The following is a 27,370-nucleotide window of genomic DNA, read 5'->3' on the forward strand; positions in this document are numbered from 1 at the left end:
CTACGGAAGCAACACGCGGACGATAATTAACAAAAACGAGGTAGCGGTTCGTGGGTAACCCACGGAACTGGGAAATTCTTGCAATAATATATTTATACCGACGCGAAAACTTGTGTAACCAACCGGCTCTGTGTTGTAAGTCGAAACCCGCGAATGGACGGGAAGTAAATCATAGAATTTACAACGTACCTAACGTATAGGTACATTTATATAACTGTGCTGGTTTCATGCCGTTTCGTGGCAATGAAAAAACTATTGTATCATCGATGGTAAAATTGCAGTTCCAATTGGCGCAGAATAATAATTGATCGACCCAGTACAATGTGATTCTATGTTACCTGAAGCGGTCGGATCTATTTTAGGGAATCGCCGTTGCGATATTTTTTAATTCATGGTCTGTAAAGGATTCTGAAAGATCACCTTTAGAATTTCGCCTCCCAAGATCCGTGCTAATCCCAAGATCCGTGCTAACCAGTTTCCGGTTGTTCCTGTACTTTATAAAGTACACCATGCTCCAAATTATCGTGATAACTGGCATCCACATGATAAAGTCTGCGGTTGTGTCGTACAACGGATATTGATTAGAGAATAATTATAAAATCATCGAAAGATTGCGATTTATCATTCACTCCACGATGAACCGCGGCACTATAAATTACCGGACTTCATTTTTTATTTTACAAATACGTGAAGTCGACTAGTGGCCATCTCACACTTGTGAAAATATACTTTTTTCCAAACTGGCGATCGTCCAAAAATGACCACGTGCAAATATTTATCACGTACACCAACGCGAGTGTACCTTATATACCTGTTCACACGTCACGTGTGCGGCTAGCCGAAAAATATTACGTCAGGTTAAATATTAAACACACCACGTGGTCGCAACTTTCGAGCCCGAGAGAGCAGACGCATTAACTTTTTTTTTCTTTCGCTTTCTAGCTTATATCTGTCGGTTAATGATCGAAGGATAGATTAAAATTACGCATCGACTACGTCGACTATCTTCGACTTCAGGGTGGTGCGGAATTCACGATCAGACTGCTGCTGTTACTTCTGGGACAAAGTTTAGTCCGTCAAGACGCCCTACATACAACGTGTGCCTATAGATAATACCGCCGCTACGAATGGCCTCATCGGCTTCCCTCTACCTCGTTTAAGCGCATCGCCTTATAGCTGCACGTCCAGAAGTTGATGCATCGCTACTAATTGGCAGCTGAACGCCTTTCTAACGCTAATTGTATCAGTCAGAGGCTGCGCATTATAAGATTATTTATTCAACTCGTACTCCATTACATAGAGATTTCATATTCTTGAGTCACATAGGTTTACCGGTGATCAGGTCCATTTTTTATTCGCGAATGGAGAGAACGATGGAAATGATAAAAATACCATTGATAAAAAGAAGGATTTCTTTCGTTATCGTGCGAATCATCCAGCATGTACCTGATATACGCGATGTTATTCGATTAATTAAGGTCGCTCTTTGTTTGCCCAGGGCTCATTGGGCCAGGAAATTATTAATTACAATTCCACATCACGAATATGCGTAATACGTTTAAAATTACGTTACCCGTAGCTACCTGATGAATCGGAAGAATAATTATTATACAAATAATAATATCTGCGCAACTGGGGCTACCGCATCTGCGAATGTTATTGAAAAAAAAATTTATTCCGCACAGCTGACTTTCCTTGGGATTGAAGTAAAGAATAATTATCACGTACATCGCAGAAGAAAAAAAAACGAAAAACAAATAAAAAAAAAAAAGATTTGCATCAACGAGTTCGTTATGCTTCGGAGCATCGCATCGTCGCAATGCCATGCAGGTGGTTTATTCACTTTATGAAATATTCTTGTAGCGTATGTTTTTTATCTCTGCACCCGGGCATTATGCTCTCTACTTTCCCACCTCTTCAACCTACACTCCTCAAACTACCCCGCTTTCGTCATCCACAGCGGCACAGACTCCTTTTTCCATACCCTCCTATGCTCAAGTGCTACGACCCAATTTCTTACTTTTTTAGTTTTTTTTTTTTTTTTTTTTTTCTTCAAGTTTTTTTTATTATCTTGTTTTATTTTTCAGCATATTCCACACACCTCCGTAGTCCCCACCCCTACGGGCGAAAGATCTTTGATGCGGTCCCTTTGAAGTATAACCGCGATAGTGGCGGGTTATGTACTTACGTACCTATATGTTCAATATGTCCATGCTTATACCCATCGATATTCCCTGGGAACGTTAAAATTGAATCTTAAACACCCAACATCTGACAAAGCTTCCGTACAATGGTATAGAATAAAACTGGCCCCCCCACGTACAGTTTTGCAAATTAATCATCAGCTGAATTAGAGTATTATGTGGCCATATACCAACATCGAAATCAATCGGAATAGCAAATGAGTTCGATAAATCGTGGGTATATTTCCGGTAGGGTGCGAAAGAGGACTTGCGGTACGACTATGTAGTCAGTTTGTGGAGAACTGGAATAATTAACGTACATACCTACGTAATCCGGCGGTAGGACCCGTCGAAATTATATGTGGGCATCGCTACTTACATCTGTACCTAAAGGATCATAGGTACATTATATCGACCTCGAGCAAGTTACTCTCTGCAAATTTCCCCGCGATAATTACGCTGAATAACTAATATTAGTTTACGAATTCAGTATAGATCCTAGATCCCATATGTTCTTGTACCCAAGATCAACAACTGAGGCAGCAACGGAACCGCCTGCGAAACGCGGATCGAGAATCAGCACCAATTCAAAACTATGCAGCGAATAATAATGGAATTCACGTACGAAGGATTTGGGAAATTATTCTGCACGTCGTACGGCAGGAACTTGAAAAACTGAATGAAAGTGATCGACGATCAATTAAGGACGCGGAATAAAATGATAAAAACAATGCTGTGTTTTATTCACGAAGAAGAACGAGACAGCCGATTTGAAAAAGTGGGAATGGCTTGTACGAAGCATTTATGGGGAGAATCTTCGAGTTCGCTGTTTCGATGTATAACTCCGATTGTTTCGCGATCATCTCAAGGAGCCTTTCGCAAGAGATCGAATAGAAGTTATAAATCGTTGGTATTTAACGTATTGGCGAATGGCTGATAGCAGAAATCAATCCGGTGCAGGGTATTGTTCAGGAATTGATTTCTACTTTTTCTCCTCCCCCCGTTTCCCGGATTCATTCATTCAAAGAGTTTCGAGTGTGCACTCACCCCATTCCCATTGGACAAAAGCGCAACAGCGGGAATCGAGTGGAAGCCGCTCGGAAATTCTAGAAGTGCGCATTTTGTTGTGCCAAGTTTTCTAGTGCGTGATGTGGGGAAGTCACATTATTATATCTACGACCGCAGCCCGTTGCACCTGATCGACCGGGGGAACTGAAATTTAACGATAATCTAACAACTGACCAAACTGTCCGCCGTCACGCCAACCAATTAACAACCATCGCGCTTCAAAAACCACACAACACGAATTCGCATGCCGCACATAACAAAATTAAGAAAAAGAAAAAGGTGAAATTTACCTCCGAAACAACCAAGTTCGATTAATATTCATCATCTGAGCGATAAGCTATCCGTGCAAGCTCGATGTCGCATGTACCGTGTGTACCTACTAGGGCAATTAAATTTCACCTTTTCCCGTTCGCGTTCACCACCTTTGAAACAATTATAACTAGGGTATCGGGGTTCTTTGCAAAAAAAAAAAAAAATTACTTTTTCTTCTTTTAAATCTGCCGAGGTCAGCCGTAGCAACGATGTAACTGGGTGTTCGGCGTCCGCTGACATAGCGGAACTTTACTTTGCAGCCGGAAAGTCCCGTCCGTAGTTCTATTCATCGTTCTCGTTATCAGTACGACGGGTCCCGTTCCTTCCCTTCTTTCTCTTCAACATCCTACGGCTACCTGATCTATAGGATTATACCGAGTCTCCGGTATCACGATTTCTTTTCCATAACTCCGGCTCATCTTACACGCATCCGTCCTCTTGAAAAGCATGTATAATAGCTCGCGATGCAAAATATATTTAACACTATAAGTTACCCGTAATAACAGTAACAGCGATTTTAATGAGAGCGATACAATGACATTTCATGTCAAATTGTTTTTTTACTCAGTCTCTCCCAGTGTCACGATTATCATTCCATTTCCTTTGGTGGAGATGACTCCGCTACGGGAATTAGGTGGAGACGTTTATTGGAAAAGTTATAGCCATGCTTTAAGAGCCTAAACTTTGGCGTTGTGTACATTCAAAAATAACTCATACGCCGAGTTACAATTATATTGGCTGGCCGTGGTCACGTGAAACTTGACTGTTCCGATTTATTTTCGTCTCTATAAAATTCGGAATAGCCCGTGCGGATCAGAAACAGGGTGAAATAAAAAATATTGGCAAAAAAAATTCGACTCACCGAAGTCGTATGGGTGGTTTTTTGGTGGCTCAAGCAAATCACGCATCCATACGTCGATTATATACGTACGAAAAATTGCAACGTATGGAGGGGTTTGAGGGGACTTTGAGGCGACGTTCGTCAAAGTAAAGTGATGTTCAAAAAGTGGAACGCCCCGATCTGCCCCTAAACAAGGCGGCTCTAAGGGGAATAGGCGGTTGTAAGGGATGTAGAGGGAATCCCCGCAGGCGTAAGCAAATACTTTGGTGAAGGTAAAGGCGTATATATACGTAAATGTACGAAACAGTGTGAGTAGCCAGCTAGCCAGTGAGGCATTCATGTTGAATAGAAACAGAATATAGCTATACGGATGTATACGCGTCGCGTATGTATCGACTTTGACACATCACAAGACGAGCCAAAAGCAAGTGTCAGACCTGAATGCTGGGAGGCAATTCGGAAATGAATCGACACTTTGAAAAAATTTCTTGTTCAACGGAAGGTAAAATTTATGAATATGAAATAAAAAACGAAACTCTCCGTTAGACTGAAATTGTATCCCAAACTGAGGCGGCGTGGAGAGACGCCCACCGGTACGTACACGTTTATTATACAATCGTTACGCTGCAGTTGTAACAATAATTTCCTACTTAACTGTGACGATGATGAGGAGAAAATTTTAAAACGTGCAGATGATTTCAATAATTACATATTAAGAGGGGGGAAATTAAAAGGCAAAGATATACGCCGAGTGGATCAAATAATAAGCATTAGTATAAGATTCGGTGTGCGTAAAACGTACAAACAGTCTGATCATGAAGATAAAGTTCGTTTAGTGTTTAGCGTTGGACGTTTAGTGAGTTTGTTAAGACATGGTCGTTTTGTATAAAGCTATAGAGTAAATGCCCTCGCCAGAACTGAAATTATTACGTTTTGCCTGGCTAACATCCAAAATCCCGTGGCTGCTGCCTATGGATTATTGCAACACGTCTTTTGGCCTACATTGATTAACACAGTTCGCATGTTATACTCGGTTTCGGTGATCCTCCATCCTCCTCGTCGTTGCCGCAGTGCAACCCTTATTTTTAACCAGACATCTGACCAGACTATATCTCTCGAGCAGATATCGTCCCACGTAATACGAAAGACACTTACATCCTCGTATACAAATCACATTTACTAATTATAGTTCCGAGCGATTTGTTGTCTAACAATAAGCACCCGTCGTATTACGAAACGCGGCATCACCACACCGCAAACTCATCTCACGGATTATGTCTGGTCCCGCATCTTCAAGGCCATCGAACAAGTTCATTACATCAAATTTAGATGGACCTTCGAATTAGCTGTACACGCTTAGACGTATTCTGTGAAACACCGAACATGTATTCGTAGTGGGTGAGTGTTAGTTTGTGTGAAATGAAATGCATGCTGCATGTACACGCGTTCGAATCACGTCGATATATTGACATCGAAAACAATGAAACATACTCCAGATATTTTCCAATCAACAATACCACCCGATGTGTTCTATTTCAGAATATGTCTATCGGATGACAGCTGTCAATTTAAATTCTACCGGTCTAATGACAGCAAGTAGTGACAGCTGACTGCCGCGAATGCCCCTCCCACAAATTTGATATACCCAATATTTGAATGGTTTAAAAAAATTGTATGGGGTCTCAGGGGGGTCTAAGCTAATCTAGATATCGTAGTCTTACCACCTTGCTTACGGACGGGCATCCTTTCAGTGCCAGTAATCCTTAGGGGTTGATTTTACGTTAGGGGTGAGTTCTGCTCGCGTTTACCGCACAGGTTTTCGGCAGGGGGTTGAAACTTCCGGCAAAATATTACCGAAGCACACGTCTATCACCGAGAGTCCGATTAACACTTGATAGTAATAGTCCTCGTTACATTCACGATTTTTCATCCACTATTAACGTGCCAGAGAACGGCACCGAATTCGCCAAACTATAGAATATAAACACACTGTGCCCCTCGCCAATATGGCGTCACACGAGTTTAGCAGCCGGAAAACTGACTACAGGCGATGTTTGATTGGTCGATCGTACCGCGTGACGTCAGACACTATGTGGGGTACGAAATATTCCACTGCGAAGCACCAGCCACCAACCACCCTTTCCTACAATCGCTATATCTATACAGAGCAGAGGGGACTGGAGATGACCCGACCCGCGGGTTTCGATTTATTCGCGGGGGGCGCTATATCCCGATAAATACGGATGCTGCCCTCTTTTAGAACTATCGCCAAGTCCAAAGAGTGGGGTTGTTTCTGAATAATGAGCTTTTAAATATTTACCCTTGATGTTTAAATGGCTTTTGAAATTCTACAAGCACGAACATTTTTTGAATCCAGTTCTTGGAGGATGGATTATACAGCTACTTCAGAGAGACGTTTATATTATTTTCTATGAAGCTAGGTATATGTTTAAAGTTTTTTTTTTCCTTTTTTTTTTAATATTTATTTCATATAATAATGCTATAAAGTTCAATAGACACCGATAATAAACATATTTACACGAGGAAAATTTAATAAATTAATTCATATAATATATAATGTAAACAGGTAAACAAGTATCGTACGTACATAACAAGATTTGTAAGTACGAAAAATCGAATGGCATAATAATGCGCTCAGTTCTGTTTTTCAAACAAAAAAACTATGCATACTAATTTCAGTTTGATGTTTTAATAATTGCAGTAAACCATCTTTAACGGACGTGATCTCCGATTTCCATTAATGTCGCCTGTTTCATTTTCCCATAAATATCCCAGGAAATATTACATGTACGCTTTTTCTATATGATCTTAACTAGATGATAGACTGTGAACTAGGAATAAGCGCAATAGATCAATAATCGATTTAATTGCATTTTCGCATGATGCCAGTCTGTTTTTAAATCATGACTCGAGTTCCCGTACTTTCTCAGCACCTCGGTGAAAAAAACACTTAATATAAAATGATTGCAAACTACACTCTCCTTTGAAAGCGAATATCGTTCTCAATGCTGCAAGGAAGATTATTTTCAATTGAGATTTTCGAAAAAATTTAAAAGCTCTGTTTGGGTCTCCATGTGATTTGTTTGCGCGTGTAACCAAGACCTCCCAATCCCAGGCACATTTGGATTACTTTTCAATACTTTAGTTTGGGTTTCAGTTGAGACTGTAGCATCTTCAATCTGCGGCCAAGCAGTTTGAGTTTGAATATCGGAAAAACCGAGGTCAGAAAACAGTATTTCATCGGAAGTTTGGGTACACATATTGCTGTATAAAAGTTGATCCATATTTTCGTAACTCTCAGTGGTTTGAGTCTCCGTGTTTGAACTGTAAGTGAATGATGCATCCTGTTCAAAAAGCTGCTGTGTGAAAGCGAGTTCTGTTTGAGTTTCAATACTGCTAAATTTGTTGTCAAACATTTTTTCCATTAACAAAGAATCTGTGGCGCCAACGTCACCAATTTTCGCAAAGGAGAGCGTGTTGCCTATAGAATTATCTTCTATATACTGAATGTTGTTGAGATTCGTCGTCTGGGAACCACAATGCATCAAAGTTGGCTCATCATGATTGTAGAATATATTCAGGTCGGTCTGAGCAACGTTATCATTGAGATCTTCGAGCAGATTTTCCTCACTCGTCTGAGTACCTGATGTGTTTTTAACTTCCCAAAGATCTTGAAGCCCGACATCATGACTAAGTGGCAGTGGACTGTTTGAGAACAGATTTTGAGCAGCAAAGTTGTCAACGAAATTCAAATCCTCTTTCAGTATTGTGGAATTTAGGGCCTTAGACAATCCATTTTTTCTACATTGCCACTCTTTAAGGAGTGTCAAGCTTGTTGAATCTTGTATTGATTTGCTCAGAATGCAACGCTCATTAGTCTGGGTTTCTGCCGCCTTTTTTTGCTGCTTCTCAGTCTTTAGACCCCCTGTTTGGGTCTGTTGAGAAATCCTACGCTTTGTTGCACTACTTTTCGAAGGACTGGACACCTTTTTACTTCTTTTAAAGTCATCAGTTTGCATAGCTGCATCACAAGTTACTTTTAATTTTCCATGCATATCGTAAGCATATGTCGTGGAACTGTTGGTATGGTTTGGCAATATAGTTACAGGCTTGCCTACATTAACAATTGTTACTTGAACGGATTGTGGTATCTTTGACTTTGTCCGCCTATAATCAAATAAAAAAGGATTCTCTTAAAGTTAGGTTCCTTGATTGATAATTACATATTTTACATGACAAAAGTTCATTGACAAAACTTACTTTAGAAAAAGTTTGTATTTGTTGTCTATGACATGCTTGTAGCGCTTTGCATGGGTAAGAAGAGCTTCGTATGTGGAAAATACTTTGGAGCAGTTACAGGTGAACTGTACCCCGCATATCCTGACGTGTGCATCCTTAGCAGCTTCGGTGGAAAAACATTTTGAACATTGAGTACACATAAAGGTTTTAGCTGCGTGTACTTTAAGGTAATGCTGCAAAAATACATGTCACCATTAATGTTGGGCAAAGTTTTGTGGTTTCTGATTAATAGTGTTACCATTTTCATGAGGTCTAATTTGCTTACCTGCTTCAGGTACTTCATGGTAGTAAAATATCGCTTTGACTGGAGGGCGTATATGCAGGATGCAACTGGACAATGATACTGAATATTCTTCTTATCATTTTTCATCAAATTCGCTTGCTTGTGGACCTTGAGACTGTGCAGATGAAGTCTAGGTTCGTTTTGAAAGACAAGCCCACATTCCAGGCACTGCACACTCTTCACAATCACACTCAATTCTTCTGGTGAGGGGCAGACCATTCTCACACAAACTTCTGCCTCCATTTCTGCTTTTTTCAGAAGCTATTCGCACAACGAAACACGATCGCGATCTAACAAACTTATCCATTCAACAATAATTTTCTACCTATTCTAAAAGATTGTTTTATTTTTTCCGCCATTGGTTAACTCGGTCAACTCGCGTTTCCACTGCCACTATTAGTGGCCACTATAGTTGACATCAGGTTGAGACCACAGTTACCAGATGGTTCTTTGAGCCTTGCTGCTTATACTCTGCTTTATCAACAAGAGCTGAGAACAATATCCTTACTTTTTATGATCACAACCAGAGGTCACATCATCACAATCAAGGTTGATCATTTGGTCCACGAGGTTGATGCAAAGGAAAGGTGGTTTGTGCAAAGCATGATCCACGTGTGTTCCATGTGTCAACGTTTTCATGTGGTATACACCGGTACATTTTATAGTAAGTGATGCCGGCTAAATTTGAAAACAATGTCGTCACATACGAAGGTTGCAATTACTTTAGATATCGTCTACTGCTATCAACATTGTCAGGAAAACCCGTGAGAATCACGAATATTAGGGTTGACGATGATGACCCAGGACTCAGAGGTTAGTCTTCTCACACGATTCTCGAATTTTGTCATTGATGAACTTATAAATATACAAAGCTCAATGTACTCTGTGATCATTACAGAATATGAAGTCAATTTCGTTCGCCTTTTGGATAAACTTACAAATGGAACTAAGATAGAACTCAATGAAACTGGGACCAGTATATTTCTCATTCCTGGGCTACTGGTTGGAGGAGATCTGGAGCATGAATGCAATCTTGACCGAAGTATTACCTATTATTTGGAGGCTGTTATGATGTTGGCTCCATTCTGCAAAAAAGCTGTTACCATCAAGTTGAGAGGAATAACGAACGGTGTCCTTGGTGAGGTTCCATAGAACATGGCAACTTGAAGATCATAATGTGTTCTCACATCATAGAGTGATGTAAATCTTCTTCCAGATCCATCAGTGGACAGGCTGAAAGCCAGTGGAATACCGCTCATGAAACAGTTCATATTAGGAGAAAGTGATGTGGAATTGAAGATTTTCAAGCGAGGTGTTGCTCCTTTAGGAGGTGGTGAGGTATTGTTCAAATGCCCTGTAAATCGTTACATCAAGTCAGTACAGGTGGGTTATCACTTCTCAGGTTCAAAAAACACAAAATGTTGAAACTTGGAAAACTTACATTTATTATCTTGTTTCTGCAGCTCCAGGATTGTGGAATGGTTAAACGAGTTAGGGGAGTGGCATGTTCCATTCGTGTTTCCCCAGCAATTGCTAACAGAATGGTTGAATCTGCCAAAGGAGTTCTGCTTAAATTCTTGCCAGACGTTTACATTCACACGGATCAGACCCGTGGTGCATCTAGCGGGAAATCTCCTGGTACGTTTATTATGTTTTCCATAATATGAATTGATATCCTAATATATCATTATTTTTATAGGGTTTGGGCTTAGTTTAGTGGCAGAAACAACTAGTGGTATATTCCTGAGTGGTGAAGCTTTTTCTCCCTTGACTGAAAAAGGATCTTTACCTTGCGTACCAGAAGATCTTGGCAGAGAGGCTGCGCTTCATCTATTAGATGAAATATATAGGTAAACTTGAGTCATTAAATATTCAATTTGCAGATTCATAATATTCATCACCTTGTAGGGGAGGGTGTGTGGATTCTCCTTTTCAGAGTTTGGCGGCATTATTTATGGCTCTTGGCAAGAAAGACGTTTCTAAGATGACAGTCGGCCCATTGACACAAGCCATGTGAGCTCATCTAATTAATAATGATATTATTCATGAAACATAAATCTTGATTCAGTAGTAGAAGTGCCTTTAGCCATAAGGAATAATACAGGGCTAAGTCAGTAACTCCTTGTTCATTTTAGGACGCAATTTCTACGGGATTTGAGAGACTTTTTCGGAATTGTATTCAAATTAGACACGGCAAAGAGTGACGAGTCGACTGAAGACGAACAACTTCTGATTTCATTGACCTGCGTTGGTATTGGATATACAAATATTAATCGACGTGTAATATAACGTATTGTCTAAAATTTATTATATGAGATTTACGCTGAAATAGCTATAAATAATTCAGATTTCACGGAAAAACTTCATCAGAAAATAAGACTAATGTATGAAGAACTTGTGCACATTGTATATTAAAATAAAACGAATTCTTGTAAATGAGTCGGTTTATCAGGCCAAGCCTGAAAACTCCCAAATTTTAATTTTTGCCAAGATCGTTGATAAGTTGTGGAGCTTTGCTTGGCGTGATAATATGTAATTTTCTTAGGGTGGTTCTTTTCACCATTTTCGATTTTATCGAATTCATCAACAATCTTCAAAAAGGTACTAAAAAGTTCTCTTCTGCTGATTGTTAAATAATTCCCTCTCGCTTTTTTTTTCGTTACACCTTGTTTACGCCCGTCAACCGATACCTCTAATTGCCTGATAAAAATATAAGGCATGAAGAAAAAGTCAGTACTTTCACTTTGCTCAGAAAATTTACCTGCCGGGAACCGCACACCATATTATGCTTGATGGGCACGGCTGAGTTCTCGTAGTTTGTTTTCTGTGAGCAAAACCCTTCTCAGATTGCACAATATCAGGACAGTGTGCAACATCAGCAAATCTTTCATGCACCCCACGTCGCATAGCAGCCTCAGAAAATGGACACTGTCCACCAATGCAAATGGTATCGATTCTTATGGGTGGAACGAGCCTAGATAATAACGCCCCTTGAATACCAATGGCATTCCATCTGTGAAAAATGTCGATTTAATTGTTTGTATATTATGGTAAATGATATTGCGGAAATCAAAATTTGATTCTTTGATTCAATCTCACTTGGCTAACTTATCCGAACAGGACATGCTCAGTGTTCTGTCTCCTCTACCAGGTTTTATTCTCAAAGGTCCAATAACGTGATAATTGAGACCAGGGTGATACAAATCCTGTTCTTTTTCAGTGCTCACACATTTAGCACCAGTCCGGTGAATGTCAACGTATGTGTTGCTTTCACGACTTGCAACATTCGAAGTGAGTGTGCAAGCTCCCCTTGCTTCCCCTATATCGATTCTTCGTCTTTTAACGCAAGACTCATCAGTGGGCACTAATTCATCATCTGTTTGCGGAAATATTGAACAATCTCCACAAGGAGTTTGACTACAAAAATAATGAAACGAGACGTTCTCTTTTAGAATGATTTTTCTGCTCTCATTATGTTCAAAAATATTACTACTTTTATTTCGAAGAACTAAATCCAACTGATTATATAAATATCGCTGAAAAGCTCGCCGAGCTAACACCTCGGCATGTGAATCACTCAACCTACTACCACACTCCCATTTTTCGACATCCATCAACTCTGTACCGCTCAAACATTTTGTACCAGTCGCCAGAGATATCACTGATAAAGTTTGCGTACTATCTTTCAGAACAATTCCTGCAAGAACTGTCCACTCGTTCTCTTTTGGCTTTCCCGTCTTTTTGAGACTATCGTACTTGTCACAACACAGGCATGCTACTCTCTCCGCCAAGTTATTCATTATTAGAAATAATGGATGTTAAGACAACAAGTGTTTACTGTGAGGCTTTAATAATGACAGCCGATGAATTGCAGTGTAGCACGTAATTGTTTTTATCACTTAAACTACTCTGATCGGATCCCACGTGTATTTTTTTTCAGGCAACTTGGACAATTGTTGCATATGATCTTCACTTATGTCAAAGTCCAGGTTGATGTTATCTCTGATATGTTCTTTTTTTGAAGCTTTGGGTATAATTCCTGTGAATAAAAATAGTGAAACATTGCTCAAAATTTTTTTATAGGGACCATGAATACGAAAAAATCGACTGAATTAATTTTAGATTCAATCAACATACCAATATCCTGCTGCAGTGCCCATCTCAGCAGCAATCTAGCTGGTGACACATTGTACTCTTTGGCTATACTAGTCACTGTAGGATCTTGAAGTAGCTCAGCAGTTTTGCTCGTGCCCAGAGAAGAGTAAGCTTGTAGATGAATATTTTCTTTATCACAAAACTTTTTTAATTCCTCTTGGCGATATCGGGGATGGCATTCCACCTGTAAATTTGGAGCCCTGTGGTTTTTCCATTTGAATCTACCATCCTAATCAGCTTACTTGATTAACCGCGGGCCGGACACCATAATCATTTTGCAGTAATTCTTCAAGATGCCTGATCAAATAATTCGATACCCCAATCGATCTAATTAGTCCACGCTTCTGAAAATCGGCCAATACTTTCCATGTCTGATTTCTAAGCTTGATGTTCTCTTCAGATGATTCCGGCACTGAACTAGCTCCAGGCCAATGAATGAGGTACAAATCCAAATAGGTTAGCCCTAATGCTGTCAGAGATTTATTTATAGCATTGCTCACTTTTTCAGGACTGCCAATGCTGAGTGGAGCTGAAAGCAAGTAACGATTCTTAATTTTGTTGTCTGATTACGATGTTATCACAGATCTTCTCTGAGTACTAGCTGGCTGTTAATTCAGATAATTTTCTGAAGCAACATACATAGTTTAGTAGTTACAAAGATATCTTCTCTTTTCAGATTGTATTTTGGTAACAAGACTTTCAACGCTTCGCCAATGTCTTCCTCATTTCCATACCTCTCTGCAGTATCTAAATCAAATTTGATAACAAAATTCATTAAAAAGACAAAAACTTTTAGATAAGCTTGATGTCAGAAACATTGATACATTAGCTTACCAATTGATCGGAATCCCACTCTTAGGCTTTCATCAATAACTTCTTGTATAAGATCCTTGCCTTTTATGGTGTATGTTCCGACTGAAAAAAGACTTTCAAGTACTTGGCAGCCAGAAATTGTGATGAATTAACCAAATTTGCAGTACATATGTATGAGTACAATGATAATTTGTTTCCAAGTTGATTCAGTTGTTTTTTTTGGTCTTACATCCAACGAGAGGCATCTGATAGCCACTTGACAGCTTCACAAATCTGTTCGTCATGATCTCAGTAGAATAATGGTAGTCAGTGGTACAGGTTAATATCTACCAATATCTTGAGGATTCTGTAATGCACTTGTTGCTGAATACCAAGCAAGCAAGGATACAACTGAATTAGTACACTAGATTTGGAAATAAAGTATAGTAAAGTCAACAACGATTTCTGATAGCAAACAAGTAACAGGTTTACAGGTGGATTCACTAATATACCCATATATCTCTACGGTATAAAGCTATACCTTATCGTGTACTCCAACAACTAACTTTTATCAGTGGGTAGATCAGAGATCATTAGAAGGCGGAAAGAGGAATGTGTACTGTGTCCACTGAAATTATAAGGGTACGATACATTTCAGTGATTCTGACGTAGAAATAAATTTTGACGTGCTCGGCTAGTAGCACTGTCTGGTGGCTACACGAAAAACTATCTTTGCCGTAAAACCAGATTCAAATTATTCAGCACAGAACGTCGGCTGCATGATTTTAAATTCCCAACAGATATTATTTGTGAGAATATTTATTGAGTATTTTCAACTGGCTGAAGAACAAGTTTATCAAGCAGAATTTTAGCTCCATTGATCATGCTACCAAGAATACAGCGAGTGTGATTCGGTACAGGAAAATGGGTGTGTGGTACCCAAACATAAGACTTGTTCTTTCTCTTTTTCAGACAGACGGGTTGCACAAAATATATTCCACTTGGAATGCCAAACGTACCTATGCCCAAAGTCGTTAATAAGTTATAATGCGAACTCGGTGGTATTTAATTAGCTGATTAGCTAGATTGGGATGATTTTTTTCACTGACCATTCGAACGCACTCCTAAGCTAATGATTTCACCATCATTAGAACTGTCCGAATACCAAAGTCTGAGCAGATCGCAGATAGCTTTACACTTTTGAGAGTCGTTCACCTTTATTACCTTATAAATTTCAAAGTAGTCTACTATGAATGAATACCTTGAAATTTAAATTCTCGAAATGGATAATAATGATCTACCTCGAACGTGGGATTATTCACCAGAGAACTTTTCTCGTGTAGCAAGTAGAACATTGATCTTAAATCAGGTTGCTTCACACCAAGTGGTAAAGTTGTACCTTTGTGAGCTTTTATAGCTCTGTTGTTAGGTCTGTAAATCTCATGTCTTTGTACAATATTGCAGAAGTCGACGAAATGGTTTATTGCTGAAAAACTCGTTCCAGTAAATATGACTATGCCGAGTTGCCTAATATTAATGCTTAATTTCGGATTTCTAAAATGTATTCATTGGAACATACCTGAGAATCCCCAAACTGGGGGGTGCCCTATCTCTGTCAATGGAAAACCGACGGAATCTAAGGTTTCTCTAAGATTCTCAATACCCTCTGAAAGGGCAACTGCTACTATATTGTGGGCATCTAGCTTTGGAGCTGCAGTGGCAAGTATTCCGGCATTAAAACAACTTGGGCCAGTGGAACAAAATATTACTTTCATTTCAGCTGGAGCGAATTTATTTATGTCTGCTGCCAATTCAAGCATGATGCTACGATTACGTTTCAGCCAATTTTCTGTAGTCTCCTCCTCCATCCTATGCGGTATAATATTATTTAGACCCAATAATCATTTATACTGGTATCTAATTTTCGTTTGAACTTGGTCCGAATGATAACTTACCGCGGTATTTCATCCAATAGAATCAATACGGTGCAATTAATTAGAGCAGTCTCAATTTTTTGTACAATTATCGGAGTGCGCAAACCTTTAGTAACTGTATCACTAAGATCTCCTTGCCGTTTGAGTTTTGGATTACTTGACGATGTATCATATAATTTGACTATCATAATTTTGGCTTGATACAGTTTTTCAAGGAGGAACAACTCAGCTGTAAGAGTTTGACAAAGTGATACATCTGATCCTAAAATTGCAATGTATTCATTTTTTTGTGTTGCTTTTGAAACGTTTTTTTCTCTACCAGCCTCAGTTTCCTAAAAATTCAGTGAATAGGCTTATAGTTTGCATCGAAAATATGAAATGAGTATGTGAATCCGGAATTACCTGTACGAAATCTTGACCCAGAGCCTGCAGCTCATCTTGACTAAGCTCAGATCGAATCCCGTAATATTCGTGAATGAATTTCCAGAACTGCGTTGCACCACCCATGTATACAGCATTTGCAGTTCGCATACCAAATTGACGCCATATCAGTGGCGAACTTTCGTGCGACCAATTTTGTGCCTTGCAATGCTCATTCAGCCAATGCTAATTGAATAATCTTAAGTAGAGAATGTAGTCACGATATAGATACCCACGTGTGATTGGTAATTTTACAGAATTTATCAATTTTATATAGCAAAATATGTACCTTCCACTCGGTATGTTTTCTACAAATGCTCTGAAATTGAAAATTTGGCAAGATTGTTGTCAGATGGGCAGCAACGTAGCATACATGGGCAAACGTATGGTCCTCTTGAATTCCAGCTATATAAATCACTGGCTGATATACGTCATTTTTCAGGTAAATTTGTTCTTGAATGTTTAATTGCATGACTGCAACGATCCGATCCGTAACAGCGAAATGTTTACCGTGTGAAATTGAAGCGGATCGCGATCGTTGGCTGAAGAATCTTCTTCAGCCAACATTGCGATGTTTTTTGGAAGAATTTCATGATAATCCTTAATTAAAAAATTGATATGTTTACTAAAAAAATAGCAAACGAAACTAATGTCTCACAGTCAGTCACTCGTAATCAGTCATTATTTACGAGGAGCACGCACGTGACGTACGAGATTCTAGTCAATAAGAATACAATTTTGAAAACGAAAAATAACACAACAAATTTATTACGATGTGCAGGGCGCACGTATGATACTGGTTACCATGTTTGATGGAGATAATGAGATTATAACAGTTTTATTAAAAAAAAATGATCATAATACAGGCTTATTTTAAGAACATCTGGATAAGACATCTTAATAATGATTATTACTAAATGAAATACAAAATCGTGGGAGCTCAATAACTTGAAATGGATAAGAACCTTCTTTGGCTACATGCTATAACATAAAATAAATGTTAAGTCTGAGGAAAATGATGCGTTAATGAGCAGTCCATGACATTTTTAAGCAAGATCATTTTTACTATAGCTTGCCAGTAATCATTTACAGAAGGTAATTATTCAGTTAACTCTGATTATCATTACTGGTAAAATATAGTTTGTAACTAACAGACAAAGAAGTTCAGTAGTCAAAAAAAGTCAGAACCGTTTATAGCTCATCATCCGATAATTCTGGAAGGTCTGGTGCATCTTCAAAATTAGTTTCAGCCGATGACTGCATGTAGGTGGAAAATACTGGTAAAGTAGTACAAGTCAACAATTCAGGGTCTGAAAATACATATAGAAAATATTGTGAGTTTCATTGCCTATTGATCATGATATTTATTTGAAGCTAAATATGGGCATTACTTACCAGATTCAAAGCCCTCATCATCGTATGTTTGGATCGACCTGGACAAGGTAGCTATTAATTCTTCAAAATCGGTTTCCAAAGGTTTTTCATTATCATTTACTGCAAGAAAAATGAAGTAACTATGTTGCCAGAGCCCAAAGGGCTTACAGAGCTTAGAAATTTTTTTTTATTATTAATGTGGGAATAGAAGTTGCTTTTGATTGACTCACAAAAATTCTCTTCTTCATCATAATAATAACATAGTTTTTCAGGCTTCCGATACAAGGACTGTTTGTTATTCCTCATAATAGTTGGAGTCGAAGGTTTCTTGAACACATTATGTTGTGGTAGCTTTATATTTGGACTACGAATTTTCACCTCTGCTTGAGACGTTTTTACTGACAGTGGCTTCAAATTTGTGATCTGTGGTTTTGGCAGCTCCATTGCTTTCGGGTGTTTATATGCTGTCATTGGCCTTGGACTTGATGGAACTACATTAAGATCGGAATAGGAACGCATAGACAGACCCCTAGGTTTCCCTGCTGTCGACCCAAAGATTTTGGCTGGAGTAGCACCTGGGTTACCTAGTCGAATTCCAGGCATTACAGCAGTCTCACCACTCTCTGTTGAATGAAATTGAAGAAAGCAATAAACGATAAAGTTACTCAATAATAATCCTACTTTACAGGAAAGATCGTAGGGACACAGGCGAATGTTGAGAATGCATGGTTAATGGGTAACTCTGTAGCAGAGTGAGTATAACCTAATGAACGACTGGAGATACTTACCAGGTATGTTAGAAGAACGCTGAATTGGGTCATCAGTTTCCCTGAAGAAGTCGAATATCCCTGCCATTTTGTGATCCAGAGAAATATCTCTTTGGTTAATTTGACTTGCTCAAGGCTTGCTCTCAGGGTGCAACGTCCTAATTCAAATGTCACAAATGTCACTCGATTCAGCGTGTTTGTTATGTGTTTGTTTGGTTTCTTCCATGGACGTGATAGTTTGTTCACTGTTCTTGTCTCTCGTTGCAACGTTCGTTGGTGCTGTGTTGATTCAAGCGAGAAATAGAGAAGGGGGCCACCAAGGTTCCGCTAACCGTCCGCCAACCTTGTGCGCCACTGAAATGTACGTTTCTGTGCTTCTCTATAGTACTGTTCTTCGAGCAATCTTTGATTGAATGTGCTGCGGCCGCTTAACCTCAATATGATATCATAAATCGGATAAAATTATTTATAAACACATAGTTCTATGAACACACTAATTATTTCATTTGAACCCCGTAAATATAGTGTGAGTGTACTTGATGACATGATCTGTCAATTGAGATAAGTCCAGTGCCGGGTTAGAGACATTGATGAACCTCAGAGCACATCAGCATGTCTTTCCAATAATTATTACATAAAAATATTTTTTCTAGATTAATAGCAATGTTACAATTCGGTGGAGTCATGTGTAATGTAGTCGCCAGGTTTGCTCCCCGTAAAATATGGAGGATCAATCCACAGCAGATGTTAATTGCCAGCAGCTCCACAGCTATCAATCCAAATATCGAACCCATCCCTGGCAAGGTTAGTCCATTGGCATATTGGTTTGAACTTCTGAGTCTGAAGTACTAAGTCACTTGTGAGCTTTTTTGATTCCATGTACTTGTCTTTAATTATTTATTACATCCTTAGCCTGAACGTGTATCTCAAAAGATTGATAAGAAAAATAGCCAAACGAAAGAGAAATCAAGAAGTTCTTTGGTGCAGGCAGCCTTTGCTGTTTTAGGGGATAAAGACAATGTGGTGAATGCATCAAGCTCTTCAGATAAGAATGCTGAAGCCCCGAACTTGTCAACCACTATATCCAAAACAATTACTGAAGCTACAACTGTCGAAAAGTTGTTGACCATAGCTATGAATGAAAACATTACACGAACAAATGCAATGCAAATTATGTCTATCCTTTCAAAATGGATTAACAAAAAGAAAGTAAGTTTAAATGACTTTGACGATGATCCAAGGTTCTTATGCCTCTGTGAGCAACTGGCAGGAAAATCAAATGCTCAAGCTAAATATATGGACAGCCGGCATTCAGATCTGTCTACTATAATTGGACTCACAGGAGACGATGCAGCAGCAAAACTCATTTCAACTTTGTCCCTCTATCAAATGATAAAGGTTGGTCATTTTGTCCAAGAGTTCTAATATAACAATGATATTTCACATTAACCCATCCCATTAGGTCATGAGTGCACTAGCCCACAAGGGAAGAAGGCCAATGACAATATTGAGGTCATTATCATTCAACATTGGGCGCAACACTGAAAATCTGAACATCAAGCAATGTGCCGACTTGTTGTATGCAATGGCTGTCCTCAATTTTCCAGACGAGGTAACAAAAATAACTTTGGTTTCATTTCAGTCAATGTAAAACTGATAGCTCAAATAATCTTATGCACTAATACAGGTCTTGTTGGAAAGAGTAAGTGTGGAATTATCCAGAACCATACCCAAGAATGAAGGAAACGCCGTTGTAGGATCAATTATGACATCCATCGGATTCCTGCGATACAGAAACACTGAGTTGTTAGATTTATTATGTGACTGGATCGTTTCCGAACCCCGTACTTTTAGACCGCAGTACATTACATCTCTTCTGTTGACCCTAGCAACTGTTGGATACACTCCTACTAATGTAGCACTTTTGAATACGGTATAACAATGGTCAATATCCTTCATCAACCATGGAGGTCGTTATCAAAACTAAAAGAATTGTATATTTCAGTCACTAGTTCAGCCATTGAAGGAGACTGACTTACCTGCATCAGAAGTATGGCTCGATAATGTATGGGCAACCACTATTTTAGGAATAGCAGACCCAGTCCACATTTCTACCGTCCTGGACTCGGCTTTCGTTCAAAAACTCATTGGTATTTTAAGTGGTTCAAATATAATCTGAAGTGAGAGTTCTGTGAGTGTAAATCATCACTTATACTTACGGGGTTGCTGTTTTTATATCCTACAGATTTACAGTGCCTAACAACACAACGGAAGGTAAAATTACTGAATATCAATGCTGCTGCCAAGTTTCTCATTCCCAACTACAATGGTGCGTCAGAAGAAATTATATTTCAATGTATTTCAGCTTCGCATTATGGTTCCGCAGTTTATAGTAATGAATTTGTTTGATGTAGGTCCGTTCCTGTCTGAAGATCTAGATTTCTTCAACTGTACGTTGGAAAAATCCAAAGAAAAACAGGTGTATATATCTTCGGTGTTGGATACACTCTCTAATCTATTCACACACTCCACTTGTTTCAAAAGCCACGTCCCTACTGGCATGGGTTTCGTTTTGGGTGAGTCTACCTTCAGTTATAAATTGCAATTGTGAAAAAGTATATTTATATTGTCAATTGATTGGCCTTCAGATGCCGAATGCTACATGGACGAAAAATGCAATCCAATGCCGATTGAGAATATGGGGAAAAAGAAAGAAAACATAAATAGGTCAGGGCGAAATTTCGTGAAAACTTGTGTTCATGAATAACTAATACGGACTGTAACATTTGGTCTTGAATATTTTCAGGATCGCGACTATCGCGCTTTGCTATTCGGACTTTTGTAGAGTGCAGACACAACCGATGGGAATTTATTCTTTAATAACGAAGCTGTTGGAGACACAGAATTACAAAGTAGTAATGGTCCCCTACACGGAGTACAATGCAAAAGATAATTTAGTGGCACGTGTCAAATACCTGGAACAGAAGATAAAGTCTTCAATTAAAAACTCCACCTAGTCACAATTCGTCGATGCTGTAATTCGTTATCGGCTATTGTAAAGGGAATTTAAAATACCCAATCTAGATACCTGCACGGGATTGCCAACGAAAACTAGTAATTCAAATCATCAACTGTTGACATTTCAGAAAACCGTTGAGCAATAAAGTGGAACTTCATTTTTATATACGGCAATATTTAATTACCATTCGTCATAGGCCGTAGGTGAATGCGAGAATGATATTTACGATATCTGAGAAAGAAACCACATGTAAATATGCCCGATGCCATTCCCTCTCAAATTGTAATTAACAAATTTACATTGATTCAGGATGTAGTAGAAATAAAAAATGAACAAACATCCAGGAGTGTCTTAACGTAGCTGAGAGTTTAAAATTCACCCTGCTCATGTCAACGAATTCAGACCTTCTGAATTGATTAGTTCATCTGCCGATCACTCCTTGTAAGTGATTACCGGCAACTGGCGCCACGTTGCGAGTGTGGAACCAAACGTTAGCGATAGTCTCTTCTAGTACCGAGAAATCTACCAGTAAGATTGATCTTTCGACCAGAAAGCATGTTTTCTCTACGGCGATTGTCCCTGTCGCTCGCTGGAGAGGTTAAAACAGGGTTGAGAAGGAGTTTAGCATCAATACCAGCACCTGTCGAAGTTACCAGTGAGCCGGTCAAAGGCGAGGATTTTGTTCACTTATTAATGCCTTTTTATACCTTTTTTTACTGGAAGCACATCAAAGTATCCTATTCACAGATGCAAGCATACTAGTTGAGAGGATAGGGGAAATCACAAAGATAGGCATAAACTGTCCTGAAAAAAAAAACTGCCTCGATCGATTGACAGCCCAAAATCTCTCCAATGCCATAGAAGACTTTGAACAAGATGAGGGTGCACTCGTAGCTGTGCTACATGGCATTGGAGGAAATTTTTGCTCTGGCTATGATCTTGAGGAAATAGCCAAGTATGATGGAGAATCCGAAGACAGCGTACCTCAGTTTGGACCATTGGTATTTACTTTTACATTAATGAGTCAAAAATTACAGGCGGTTTCTTAGAGATCTTTGATAAAATTTATGAACTAATAAATAAATCCATTCACCCAAGGCAACACGGACTAGCTTACCAAAAAAACCGATGGTAGCTGCTCTAAGTGGTTTTACAGTGGGAGCTGGATTTGAACTTGCACTTATGTGCGATCTGAGGGTGATGGAGGACCAGGCAATAATCGGCCTATATAATCGAAGATTTGGAGTTCCCATCCTCAGTGGAGGTACTGCCCGATTGACAGCTATGATTGGTTACTCAAGAGCCATGGATCTTATTCTTACTGGCAGGGGAATAACTGGTGAAGAAGCATTTTCGTGGGGGCTAGCAAACAGGCTGGTTGCATGTGGCACAGGTAGCAAAAGTGGCTTCATATAAAAAGCGATTTCAGTTATCATTTTACATTTTATCAAAGCTAATAGGGTACCTCTCTTCACAGCCCTTGGACAGTCAATAACCCTGGCTTCATGCCTTTTAAAGTTCCCCCAACGAACGATGCTGGCAGACCGACAATCAGCTCATAACGCCTATTTCCATGCAAAAAATTTGGAAGAGGCTTTACAATTCGAGAAGGATCAGTCCTCGCATCTTTTATTGGAAGAGGGTGTTGCAGGCGCTAAAAAATTCCTACAGGGTGTTGGCAAGCACGGAAAATTCAGTCAACTGCGTCCAATCGATAGGTCTAAATTTGATGAAATAAATGAAAAACTTTTGTAGTATCTGTTAAAATAGACTCCACGTCGTTGTATAATATTTATTGAATAAAAATTTTGAAAAAAATCCAGGTACATGTTAGCTACCAAGTGTTTTCGACCCGAGAAATTCATGCATGTTTGCTATTACGCACCTTTCGAGGCTGGCTTACTTCCTCTGAACCGTTTTTCCTGACCAGTCTTTCCCACTATCTTGTCTAGCGATGATTTTGCCGTGAGAGAAGAGGTCTTGTGTTTGGTCGGGCCCGAAATTTTTGCCATTATTTCGGCGGCAATTTTACTGGCTCTAGCAGTGACCATTGGTACCACCCTGCATATCTTCTCGTCAGCGTCTCCTTTCACAAACATAGCAATCGAGATGTATAGCCCAGATTAAATCAATTAATCTAAATTAATCTCACTCACGTTCGATTTTTAGTATAAAATAGACTGCTCCAGGCGTTAAAATCTCCGTCCCTTTCGCCCACCCTGGAAAACTGTTGACATTTTTCATATGACATGTAGTTTCTTCACAGAGATCAATCTCGCCTGTATGAAAGGTAAATTATAATATAAGTAACGGTAAATAAAATATTGGAGTACAAGTGCAGCGTGAAAATCAAGTTACCTTCAAGGGCAGCAACTTTTCGAATGTAATCAACTATCAATCCAATCGAACAGTTAATATGGACCATCGCTTCCTTCAACGTAGCGCTCACGTTTACCAGGGATGAGGATTGCTCCGTTCCGCGATTTTCAGCACATTCCACATTTACTGCATCTATTTCTGTGCGAAAAAATTCATAATAATGTTCGAACGCCTTATAGTGCATCGTGCAATTCCTGCACCTGATGAACGATCTAGGTACTTTACGTGGATCACTGGTATTATCGACATTTCTTATTATTTCACGAAATTATTGTACTGATGATGAACCGTGGAAGAATCGATAGATCTGTAAATTATTGACGATTGTCATTACAGTTGTCCTGGAAACCCAAATGTTACGTTATTTTTCTATTCATTAAACCAAATCAAGATAGCCTAAGCTGTCGAGAATCTAATATCTGCATCCGCGTTGTTTCGGATTAACACGCGGTTTATGATCATCGATCTTTGCCTGATATAAATGCAGAGGACATTTCACGTAATTTTTTTTCTTCAGACATCCTTGTGCCCATGATCATTACGAGTAGACCAGAAAGCGATTGAGACGGGGTATATCTTGTAGATATGGATATTGAAGGGGCTTCGAACGCTACGAATCGCGAATAATGAAGCAAATTTCGATTATAGTTGTAAGTTCGTTAAATTGTAATTGGTAATCATCTCAGGGTATATGATAAGATCTGTAGATTGGCAATTTGGTCTAAATTTACCAAGCATAGTTCGTAACGAGTCGGGGATTCTCAAACTTCACGGTTCTCCAAAAATTAATTCATTATATCGTCCCCTTTTTGCGTAAACCTCGTATCTACATTAGACCGGGCAAAAAATAATTAATTTTAACGGTACTTCGAAAATATTATTTGACATGACGGAAAAAAAAAATTATTTCACGAATGAGCTCTTAATATCAACATTAAGAGGCCTATCATCGAAATTTTTGATTTTTTCTTACTGTGAGCGGGTTCTTGACTCGTATCTTCCAAACCATTGCGGTAAGCGGAATTAACTACAGGACTTTTCTGTAGGAAATTGAACGTTCTACAAAAAAGCTTTCTTTGTAAATTGTCGTGAAACTAGCCCTTTCGATGTAATCGTGCCGTGAACGTTGAACTATTATTTTGATTTTGGATTTTTGTAACTACCATTCATAACAATATTTAAATAAACGAAATAGATAATCTTGAAGGAAATTTGATGCGCGACAAAAAAGGTCAATTAACATTTTTCATTAAATTCACTATTTTACAAGTTTTCTGTTGTTGAAGTTGAAATTTTTTAAAAGATTCATCATTTCTCTCGTGTCTATATACATTGCATGCAAAATGTGCAAAAACTAAGCGTCTACCCTAAGGTTTTGTCGATTTTTTAAATCGCCAAGCTTCTCACTACTGGCAGCTTCTAAATAAATTAATAAATTAATGTTAGCTGTAATAATTACTATGTTTTTCAGTTCTACGATTTTCGTCGTAACATGTGTTTTTCTCGTTTTCAGTAAAATTGAATGTCTGCAGTTACGTGATGAAAGCAGAAAGGGACGACATAATATTTATCACAACTTATCTCTTGATATATTTCCCTGTAGCACGTGTGCCTCGCGTCATAGTTACAGAATCCATCTTACGTTACACACGTGTACGTATAGTTAAAAGTCGGAATCGTATAGTCACACGCGAAATGCGTAATATCTAAACGTGCCTCCCGCCGCGAGACATACAAATGTGTTTCTATCGAGGCCCTAGGAAAGTCGCGTAGCGAAGAAGTATAAATCCGTTGCATCAGTTCGCCGAACACATGGGACAGAAGCCTGTAGTATTGCATTCAAATGCCCGTACATCTGTGTACGTACGTTCGTTACTACAGCGCACGTACAATTTATTTTTCTATTCAAGTTGCATCAATTTTTGGATTTTAAATAAGCCGCGTGATGATGTTGCGTTCGTATATTTCACGTAATGCTCCTTGATCGGTGGATCGGACCAAGTAAATGTACAAACTAAAATCACAGAGCGGCATGGCATGGCATGGACTCAGTCAGTAGAAAGGGTCGACGGCGGTGCGGACCAGTGAGGTATTCAGGCCGCGGCAAGGCCGCCAGTGCACCACCGCTGGATCGGTGCACGGGTAAGCGCTCGCCAAATGAAATGTAGGTTGTTATATGGCTCGAGGCGGCCCAACCTCGCGTCTCGCGATAATATACACCTACATCCATCTCACTATATCACATGCCGTATTATACATCACACCATTATCATTAATGCGCAGATATACGGGCATAATAATGCGCTAGGCACACAACTGCACTCCGGAGTAGCACCGTCCTCAGGTATTCCGTATTACCTGAATCTTCAGAAGCGTTTTGGCATCGCGAAGATTTTTCATTTCCGATCAGATATTCATTATCAGAGTTTCATTGGTCCTTGTGTCGTTATTTGACGAATCATTTTTGAACATCCAATGCAGAATTTACTGTAGCCGTAGCTATAACTCATATCTCGCTATTCGCGCGGTCATTTCAATGATAACTTGGTGTATATTATTATAGTTTATAGAAATCGGTTCGCCAGACAGCTTGCACCCTTCACTAATAACGACATTCCAGTGTAATCTATAAATATGTCCACAAACCGCAACTCCGAACACCATCGTGCGGTAGAACTGCAACAGCACACCAGAATTACCTGAGACCTGCCGCTGCAATTGGCTTTGCGGTCGTTGCTACAGGTTATCGCTATTATCACCTCTGTCCCCTGGTCCGTACAAAGTATCAAATATCCTTGCCATGTGCAAAAACTGGGTAGAATATGTATGTAAGATACATGGATCTGTGTAGTTATGGAAAGTGAATCTTGCGATAATCTCCAGCAGACCAAACACTCCAAGCGGATAGAAGTAACGGAGTGGTGCAGAGGATGAAATCAGCGAGCAAAAACGCGGTTGTCAAATACGGCATTTGAAGAATGTTTTAAGCGGGCTCGGGAATCGGCGGGGCTCTAAGTTATTCAATTACTTAATCAAAGAACCCTGACTGTCGACAGGAGTAGCAGAGTACCGACCATCCAAACAACATTATCCTCTAATGGCGATTTGTGAATAATGAATATATTTTCACTCCTCACTGTGTTTTTAGGTGTTGAGTAATTTGATACAACCTTCTATGGAGTCGGAGAAATCGATCGGTTAATCAATCAATCAATCAATCGATCGATCAATCCTCCAATCAATCAACCATCAATCTCCGTCCTTGACTCCCGCCACGATGTACGTCAATGTCACGAAATTGCTATCGGAAATTATAACAGGTGCGCTACGTCAAGGGTCGTTGAAATCTCCCACCTGATGGAGGCTTGCAGGTAACGTTATTTTCCGCACTCGCCCCTGAATGCTCGATAACTTCGGGGCTAACATCCCGCAAGGAACAACCTGTTGAGTAAATCAGAGGGTGTACCGATATATACATATAACAAGGTTTGGGTAAGCAAAGGGAGCAATTTTGCGGAAGTCC

At 39.3% G+C, this 27,370-nt stretch overlaps 10 protein-coding genes across 13 annotated transcripts in view; 3 read left to right on the top strand and 7 right to left on the bottom strand.

Moving 5' to 3' along the window:
• Positions 1-6,452, bottom strand: part of LOC105690854 (disks large 1 tumor suppressor protein) — a 311,797-nt gene extending 305,345 nt beyond the window's left edge. Inside the window, exon 1 of one of the 3 annotated variants that reach the window (XM_048657365.1) lies at positions 6,129-6,452. In XM_048657365.1, the coding sequence (XP_048513322.1) occupies positions 6,129-6,147 (19 nt within the window). In that variant the 5' untranslated portion in view covers positions 6,148-6,452. Of the gene's footprint in view, positions 1-420; positions 637-6,125 lie in introns of those variants that run through there. The other 2 variants (XM_048657364.1, XM_048657363.1) reach the window with 2 other exon arrangements.
• A 195-nt stretch (positions 6,453-6,647) lies between these two features.
• LOC105690845 lies at positions 6,648-9,436 on the bottom strand. Its single transcript, XM_012408969.3, has 3 exons — positions 8,990-9,436; positions 8,686-8,897; positions 6,648-8,592 (listed from the first exon to the last, which is right to left on the bottom strand). The coding sequence occupies exons 1-3, from the start codon at positions 9,248-9,250 to the stop codon at positions 7,452-7,454; spliced, it is 1,614 nt and encodes a 537-aa protein (XP_012264392.2). The 5' UTR covers positions 9,251-9,436; the 3' UTR covers positions 6,648-7,451.
• Positions 9,437-9,485: 49 nt separating this feature from the next.
• On the top strand, positions 9,486-11,443 carry LOC105690882 (probable RNA 3'-terminal phosphate cyclase-like protein). The gene is made up of 7 exons (XM_012409032.3): positions 9,486-9,820; positions 9,906-10,145; positions 10,224-10,390; positions 10,471-10,645; positions 10,707-10,857; positions 10,916-11,020; positions 11,143-11,443. Exons 1-7 carry the CDS (start codon positions 9,679-9,681, stop codon positions 11,294-11,296), a joined length of 1,134 nt encoding a protein of 377 aa, XP_012264455.1. The 5' UTR covers positions 9,486-9,678; the 3' UTR covers positions 11,297-11,443.
• LOC105690881 (tRNA-specific adenosine deaminase 1) lies at positions 11,397-12,807 on the bottom strand. The gene is made up of 3 exons (XM_012409031.3): positions 12,107-12,807; positions 11,769-12,020; positions 11,397-11,707 (listed from the first exon to the last, which is right to left on the bottom strand). Exons 1-3 carry the CDS (start codon positions 12,805-12,807, stop codon positions 11,419-11,421), a joined length of 1,242 nt encoding a protein of 413 aa, XP_012264454.2. The 3' UTR covers positions 11,397-11,418.
• Positions 12,808-12,838: 31 nt separating this feature from the next.
• LOC105690883 (aldose reductase A-like) lies at positions 12,839-14,642 on the bottom strand. Of its 2 annotated transcripts, none has more exons than XM_012409033.3 (7): positions 14,496-14,642; positions 14,205-14,338; positions 13,997-14,077; positions 13,802-13,909; positions 13,405-13,691; positions 13,145-13,346; positions 12,839-13,046 (listed from the first exon to the last, which is right to left on the bottom strand). In XM_012409033.3, exons 2-7 carry the CDS (start codon positions 14,257-14,259, stop codon positions 12,907-12,909), a joined length of 873 nt encoding a protein of 290 aa, XP_012264456.2. In that variant the 5' UTR covers positions 14,260-14,338; positions 14,496-14,642; the 3' UTR covers positions 12,839-12,906. The 2 variants fall into 2 exon arrangements, with proteins under 2 accessions (XP_012264456.2, XP_012264457.2); XM_012409034.3 differs by having other exon boundaries at positions 14,521-14,539.
• A 112-nt stretch (positions 14,643-14,754) lies between these two features.
• On the bottom strand, positions 14,755-16,502 carry LOC105690831 (putative malate dehydrogenase 1B). The gene is made up of 6 exons (XM_012408952.3): positions 16,291-16,502; positions 15,910-16,220; positions 15,534-15,823; positions 15,256-15,440; positions 15,064-15,178; positions 14,755-14,973 (listed from the first exon to the last, which is right to left on the bottom strand). The coding sequence occupies exons 1-6, from the start codon at positions 16,417-16,419 to the stop codon at positions 14,774-14,776; spliced, it is 1,230 nt and encodes a 409-aa protein (XP_012264375.2). The 5' UTR covers positions 16,420-16,502; the 3' UTR covers positions 14,755-14,773.
• A 628-nt stretch (positions 16,503-17,130) lies between these two features.
• Positions 17,131-18,698, bottom strand: LOC105690878. The gene is made up of 4 exons (XM_012409027.3): positions 18,471-18,698; positions 17,913-18,305; positions 17,704-17,802; positions 17,131-17,618 (listed from the first exon to the last, which is right to left on the bottom strand). Exons 1-4 carry the CDS (start codon positions 18,535-18,537, stop codon positions 17,500-17,502), a joined length of 678 nt encoding a protein of 225 aa, XP_012264450.2. The 5' UTR covers positions 18,538-18,698; the 3' UTR covers positions 17,131-17,499.
• Positions 18,699-18,825: 127 nt separating this feature from the next.
• LOC105690876 (FAST kinase domain-containing protein 4) lies at positions 18,826-21,809 on the top strand. Its single transcript, XM_012409025.3, has 10 exons — positions 18,826-18,975; positions 19,103-19,253; positions 19,362-19,847; positions 19,912-20,061; positions 20,137-20,382; positions 20,455-20,599; positions 20,695-20,778; positions 20,864-21,025; positions 21,098-21,176; positions 21,256-21,809. The coding sequence occupies exons 2-10, from the start codon at positions 19,113-19,115 to the stop codon at positions 21,464-21,466; spliced, it is 1,704 nt and encodes a 567-aa protein (XP_012264448.2). The 5' UTR covers positions 18,826-18,975; positions 19,103-19,112; the 3' UTR covers positions 21,467-21,809.
• Positions 21,684-23,294, top strand: LOC105690832 (probable enoyl-CoA hydratase). Its single transcript, XM_048657475.1, has 4 exons — positions 21,684-21,717; positions 22,129-22,469; positions 22,567-22,861; positions 22,946-23,294. Exons 1-4 carry the CDS (start codon positions 21,684-21,686, stop codon positions 23,221-23,223), a joined length of 948 nt encoding a protein of 315 aa, XP_048513432.1. The 3' UTR covers positions 23,224-23,294.
• On the bottom strand, positions 23,222-27,370 carry LOC110117270. The gene is made up of 3 exons (XM_020855165.2): positions 23,827-27,370; positions 23,625-23,747; positions 23,222-23,554 (listed from the first exon to the last, which is right to left on the bottom strand). Exons 1-3 carry the CDS (start codon positions 24,029-24,031, stop codon positions 23,346-23,348), a joined length of 537 nt encoding a protein of 178 aa, XP_020710824.2. The 5' UTR covers positions 24,032-27,370; the 3' UTR covers positions 23,222-23,345.

The sequence above is a fragment of the Athalia rosae genome, chromosome 6 (assembly GCF_917208135.1).
Source record: "Athalia rosae chromosome 6, iyAthRosa1.1, whole genome shotgun sequence".
NCBI lineage: Eukaryota > Metazoa > Arthropoda > Insecta > Hymenoptera > Athaliidae > Athalia > Athalia rosae.